The 6,597-nt window shown below is 41.2% G+C and overlaps 1 protein-coding gene across 1 annotated transcript; it reads right to left on the minus strand.

Annotated features, from left to right (window-relative positions):
- Positions 1–294: 294 nt before the first annotated feature.
- LOC107471332 (protein CHROMOSOME TRANSMISSION FIDELITY 7) lies at positions 295–2,471 on the minus strand. Its single transcript, XM_016090774.3, has 5 exons — positions 2,034–2,471; positions 1,862–1,957; positions 1,707–1,775; positions 1,039–1,373; positions 295–537 (listed from the first exon to the last, which is right to left on the minus strand). Exons 1-5 carry the CDS (start codon positions 2,439–2,441, stop codon positions 348–350), a joined length of 1,098 nt encoding a protein of 365 aa, XP_015946260.1. The 5' UTR covers positions 2,442–2,471; the 3' UTR covers positions 295–347.
- Positions 2,472–6,597: the final 4,126 nt, after the last annotated feature.

Raw genomic sequence — 6,597 nt, forward strand, 5'->3', positions numbered from 1 at the left:
CCAATTATATTTATTTAAAATTTATATTAAATTTTAAATAAAATTGAATTAATTGTAAAAACTAAAAACATAAGTAAATTCGCCAAACTTATAGGCAAGTTCATAGATGTGATGGGTGAACTTTATAAAAACACAAGAAAATTGAATTTTGAAAAATAATTGTTTTTATTTATTTTGGAAATTAAAAATTTTATATTTTATAAAAGTTTCCCTAATAACAAAATTAAGTCAGTGATAACCTAGTCTTAAAAAAAGTGATGACTGATTGAAAATTGAGCAAAATTATATGGAAGGATAATAGCATAAATTAGTATAAGTAAACAGACAATAGAGATAGTTTTTAATTACTAATCACTAATCAAAGTATGGGTTGTTTGTTGGGTTCCTTTTTCTCTATCTACAACTGTTTTATCAGCTTTATACACCAAGAATGATCCAGTGCCAGTGTAACTAGAAGCTAATGCCTTTCCAGATGAGGTTGGCTGAGAGAAAGCTAGCTGAGTGCGCTCAAGTGCAGAGCCAGCGCAGAAGCTTTTCCTGCCATCAATCCAAAACAGGCAAATTGGCAAAAGAAAACAAATCAATGTGCTGCACAATTTATTTAAGATTAAGAATAAACAAGATTAAATCCAAGGGGGGAGGATATTATCACTCTCAATACAAAAGAACAAACGTTTACAATAAAATCTTGTCAAATTGAGAGTGACATTATAAAAAATAAAGTGGCAATATCCACTCCTAAACAAAGGTAGTATTGAAAACTTGTAAGATGTGACATGTTTTTCATTTTAGGGTACGGAAACATAATAATCTTTCCGTTCTCTTTTATCTATTACTGTGAAAATTTGGTACATAGATATAAGAATGTGCCAAATTTCCATAGTTATAGATAAAAGAAAATGGAGTATTGCTTATTCCATCATTATTAGCATGTACTGGAGGTTGGAACTTTTGGTTAATGAATTGCCATGAGTTGGTTCAAATGATCTTTAATTTCACATGAGAAATAGACCTACTATATAACTATTATAAGTTTACCTCACTGCATCTAGCATATGGACTGCAATGTGTTTTCTCCTGTTGGAGGGAGTAACCCAAACGGCTCGAATGCCACAAACACCTGCAACTGCCTTGTCTTCGCAGAAGATTGCCCCACCAAGCTCCATCACATCAGAGTTATTCGCTGAAACTGTTCTTTTCTTGACCTCTCTTTGAAAAACTATACTCCCAAACTGGAGAGTGGTTGATTTTGTTTCCCTTTTCTTTCCAATATCAGAATGTCCGGTAAAAGAAGAGATCACTTTAAATGCTTCTTTGATTGGTTCAGCAACTAGACACCCTACAATCCTCTGCTGAGATATGAACAGATAGACCTGCACAAATACATAGTGTACACCAATGAACAAATCATTGAGATATATTCACTCAATATTATAGTATCCCCAATACTTGTTCAATAGGAACAGAATTTCAAACAGAAGCAAAATAAAGGCATAAGTTTGTAAGAACTACTAAGAAGTAATAGGTTACACGTGCGATTTTGATGAATTACACTTGAATTGGTGAATTGTAACAATAGTAATCTACTTACTAAAATGAACTTTAGCCGTTTTAAAATTTTCAATTTTTGTCAACAGATTCAACATTACTTCTCAAGCTATGAGAAAGGGGAAAAATGATGATACGGAATGTAAGAATTGGTCAACCTTACAGAGTTGATGAAGAATCCATCCAGTTCCAAGCTCAATTTCCATCATTCTCACCACATCTTCAACCTGCCACCACCAACAAAATCCCAATTACGCTACCCAAAAATCAGCAAAGAAGAGTGAAAATGTTGATAAGAAACATCGAAAAGTACCTTGTTTCTGTGAGCAGGAGGGTCAGTGTCCAAGACCAAAACGATTCGATCCGTTTTGAGGGTTGGCATCGTCAGAACCCTTTCATTGCTCCAACCCTAAACACAAAACATACCAACTAGGAATCAAATCATCAATAGAATGAACACAAGTACAAATTGAAATTGAAATTACTCTGAAAGGGATCCCCTGAGTGTAGCATTTGTGGAAATCGTTGTGCGACTTCTCGCCGTCGAGGTCGCCGGGAGTGAAATTGAAGCCGCAGATGGAACAAGTTCGCAAGAGGAAATCGGATTGACCGAAATCGAGATGAACCTGGGCGTAGCTCCTCTTCTTGTTCTTAACGACAGTTGTTCCGGTTATGGCGGCGGCGGTGGACGGTGAAGAGGAAGAAGAAGCAGCCTTAGGGTTGGGGCGCGTTCTCTTGGTGTAAGTGATGGAGATGTGATGCTTCGTGTTCTCCCACGTGGTGAGAGGATCGTCATTGTCGTGGGGAAGGGGTTTGGGATGGGAGACAGAAGCAGAAGCTGAAGCTGAAGAGGAAGAAGAAGATTTGAAGAAAGCGCTTATTTTAGACTGCATCTCTTCTCTTGCAATGGAATATGCACATTCTCTTCTAAGTTCTGAATCTGAAGCCACCCACTTTGATTCATATTTGCCGCCAAAACCACCATCAAATTTTCGAGTCAGGTTGCCAGTTTTTGTTTCCCGCGCTCGTTGTATTGTATCTTTGAATAAAGAAGATTAATTTTATTCTCCGGTGAAAAATTAATAAAATGAGAGAATAATTACAATTGAATTTATAACTTTTATTACAGATCAGTGTTGTTATCTTGATTATAGGTCAGTGTTGTTATCTTTATTGTAAATACATTTAATAAAGAGATCAAATAAAAATAATAGTTAATAAATAAAATAATAGTTAATTTAATATAAAAATAAAAAAATAATTGTTATGAAAATTAAAAAATAAATTTTATATAATTATTTAACCAATAATTCAATAATTAAATAAAATATATAATAATTAAATCAGTTCAATATATCACTCACCAATTAAACTAATAATTTGACAATTTGATTACTAATTTGGTTATGGTAACTGTGTATAAATATATGCACATTGAACTTTTAAATATGTATATATACTTAGGCCCAACAAAGAACAAACAAGGGTGTATTTGTTTAGGAGGATGGAATACGGGGATATAATACAAAAATATAAAATCGTGTTTGATAAGTGAGATATAAACAAAAATATTATATTCTAGAATATTGAATTAGTATATTTTTTGTCTTTTTTGTTAGAAAATACATAAAAATAGGTCAGTTCATTTGTCCGCTTAAATAAGTGTTGGGAGTTCGAATCCCGTTTTGTACATGTAGTAACTCATTGGCCAGCGGCAGATCTTTAAATGGAGTTCAGATCCGCGACGATAGTTTTTGACTTGTCGGATTGAGGAATACCGTTTGGATAAACAAAAAAAAACCACAACTTATTTTTTCATTATTTTTCTTTTATTATCAGTTTAATACTATCAAATTTTTATGATTATCGCCGCCAACGGCCTATACGGCTGATTGTCGGCGCGTGGGGGCATTGTTACGGTCCGGTCTAGACCACGAACGGGTCAGCCCGACCCATCGAGAACCCGACCTCGCGTGGCACTCAGTTGGCTCTTCAAGGTCGTCTCTTGCTCCGTCAGACGAGATACAGAAGCGTCGGCAGTTTTTAACTTCTCCTCTGCCGAAGCAGTCTTTTTCTCGGCGGCGTCGAGTTTATTCTCCGCCTCAACCAACCGCCCTTGAAGCGTTTCAATTTGGGTCTTGTACTTATTATTGGCAGCAACTGCAGATTCAAGCTTCCGACGAAGCGAGGCCATACCTGAAAGCTCAAACTCAGCCTTCCGGGCTATGGCCGCGCCACGAAGGAGGGTGCGGTACATCCACCGAGCCTGCCCCGAGAGGTCAGTGCCATGGAAATGATCCTCTGTGCCTGGAAGCAACTGGGCACCTATGAACGCCCCGGCATCAAAATTCCTTTCCATGACAGTCAGGACCCCCTCGGGACTAGACTGCGACCTTTGTCTCTTGGGAGTAGGGATGACGGACAACTCCTCCTCCTCCTCCCGACGTGAGGAAGACGAGTGCCTAGGAATAGGTACTTCTGGGGGAATCGGGGGTGTGGACGTCGGGGTGGCGACTTTCGTGGACATGTCGACGTCGGGAGGAGGTACTTCTGGAGGAACCGTCGCTGGCTGTTCTCCAGTCTCCCCACCCTCGTCCTCCTGAAGGAAGGTTTGGTACAAGTTATCCATGCCGGTAACTTCGGCAGAAAGCCCCACTACAAACAAAATAAAAATGAACGTTAGTAAAAGCAAAAGTGAAACAGTCAAGCAAATGGCTACGCGACAAGAGAAACTCACGGATATAATCTCGGGCGGCCTCCCGGTTACCCATAAGGAGATGAGGATTTACATTATTTCTCCCAAGAACCGCCCACAGTATGTCGGCTATCCGCCGATCCACAGCCGACATCCCTTTATAAGTAACCTTGATAAAAGGATTAGACCCCGCCCCGAAGCTCCAATATGTCGGGATGAGGCGCTCCTTTTCTAAAGACAACCAAAAAGGGTGACGACCCTTAACTGGACGGACCTTAAAATACTTGTCCTTGAACCCATGGTAGGAGTCCTCGAACAAGCCAAAAATCCTCCGGCCTTGGGCAGACCGGAAGGACATGAACCCTTTCTTATGCTTCCCCTCCTTCGAAGGGTTCGTTAGATTAAAGAAATAGAGGAAGACGTCGACAGAGACCGGCAGCTCTAAGTACTCGCATACCATCTCGAAGCAGCGGATGGAAGCCCAACTGTTCGGATGCAATTGAGATGGCGCCACCGAGATCCGATTAAGGAGGCTCATCTGAAAGGGGGAAAAGGGATGCGAACTCCAACCTGGGTGAACATGGCCTTGTAAAACCAGATCCAATCGGCGACCCGGGGGGCGTTAAAATTAATCTCATACAACCGCTCGTGAGGGGCGGGGACATAAACGTCGTAATTAGCCTCCTCGTCGGTACCCCCACAAAGATACTCAGCCTGGCGAAATTCCGTGAGCTCCTCCTCACCCATCTGATTGGGAGAGTGCCTGAGGTCGGAAACAACCCATGCATACGGGTCATAACCCGCGGCGGAGCTAGAAGCTCGGCTAACGACACGAGGCATACCTACAGTGGGGGCACCGCGCGGTTAGTCTGTGAGGTCGGAAGCCAGGGAAAACCCAAAAACCCCACATGCCATAGCTAAAAGGGGGACCAAACAAAACCAAGTCCAGAACAATAACAATGACCCCCCATGGCACACCATAGTCGATGAAAAGAAAGTACGTCTATGAACAACAAGGAAAAACAAGCACAAAAATGCCTATAACGAACATGCAAAGAACCGTTGAGGCAAAAGGAAAATGGTGGTTACCTGGATGATCAGGAAAATTCAGGCAAGAACAAAGCACGCTGGTGCGGCGGAAAGAACTTCTGGACGATGGGAGTGCAAGAAGAAGGAAGAGCAATATGATCAGAAGAAGCAAATAGAGAAGAGAAAAACGTGAAACTGTTTAAAACTGCTTTAGAGGAAGCGCGAAAGGCCTGGGGGCAGCATGGTCTTTACACACGGGGAGCATTTAATGCTCCGCGCGAGAAACGAGGCGACAAAGAAACGCCCCGAATCGCGAACGGGCACGCATGCGGGTAGCGCGTCTCCCACACGAACGACCGACCTAGCGACAACAATGATAGAAAGAACTCGCCGCCAACGGCCTATACGGCTGATTGTCGCGTGGGGGCACTGTTACAGTCCGGTCCAGACCACGAACGGGTCGGCCCGACCCGAGTGGCCGAGTCCTCAGCGCCCGCCATGGTGCCAGGACACGCGTCCTCACCACCCCATCAATACGGTTGAGGAAGCTTCGGGGAAAATGGGCCTATCCCCCCAGGACCCACCTCTGACACGGTATAAATAGGGAAGGACCTGCCCTTCTCTCAAGGTACGTCACACTTTTCCACCTAACCATTTCCCCGCCTGCACACTAGCTGACTAGAGCGTCGGAGTGTCTTTGCAGGTGGCACCCCCTCTTTCCTCCCACAACGAGAGCTCGGCTACCCGGCACTCCCGAACCCAGCACGATCACGATCAAAGCGTCCTCATCTCCTCCAACGAATCACCCGAACCGTCCGGTAACCGAACACTGAACAATTATATTTTTTATTCTAAATTTTGTGTGAAGAAAAAATAAAGGTCAATTAAACTTTTTATTATTTATTTATCTTATATTTAGTTTATCACCAAATAAAATATAAAAATACTATTTTTTGTTTCATATTCTCTAAACCAAAAACAATCCTAATGTTGCCACGTAAGAAGATGCATATTATATTAACGTAGTAATGGCAATTTAAGCTTGTTTATTAAATATTAAATACACCTAGTCCTATGCTAATCACCACTTCCAACATGTACATTCCTTGGGATAATGCAAGGCTTGTCCCCTTAAAGGAACACGTCCCTGACCTTTTGTAAGTTCGGATGTATAAAAAATTCTTTCTATACAATAACATTACCCTTAAATAAAAAGGTTAATTTTCATATACTATTTAAACCCACTATTTAAATCTAACCGCATGAATCAGATTGGTAATGGATAACCATGTAAAACTCTTTTAAAAGTTTAAATTAAACTCTAG

Source organism: Arachis duranensis, chromosome 10, assembly GCF_000817695.3.
Source record: "Arachis duranensis cultivar V14167 chromosome 10, aradu.V14167.gnm2.J7QH, whole genome shotgun sequence".
Classification (NCBI taxonomy): domain Eukaryota; kingdom Viridiplantae; phylum Streptophyta; class Magnoliopsida; order Fabales; family Fabaceae; genus Arachis; species Arachis duranensis.

What these genes read in the sequence shown, in the direction of transcription:
- LOC107471332 (XM_016090774.3), bottom strand. Translation starts at nt 2,441, where the DNA reads ATGCAGTCTAAAATAAGCGCTTTCTTCAAATCTTCTTCTTCCTCTTCA. An exon ending in CTCCTGCTCACAGAAACAAG is followed by an intron (nt 1,776 to 1,861) that starts GTACTTTTCGAT and finishes TGGTGGTGGCAG; the next exon opens with GTTGAAGATGTGGTGAGAAT. An exon ending in TTCTTCATCAACTCTGTAAG is followed by an intron (nt 1,374 to 1,706) that starts GTTGACCAATTC and finishes GTATTTGTGCAG; the next exon opens with GTCTATCTGTTCATATCTCA.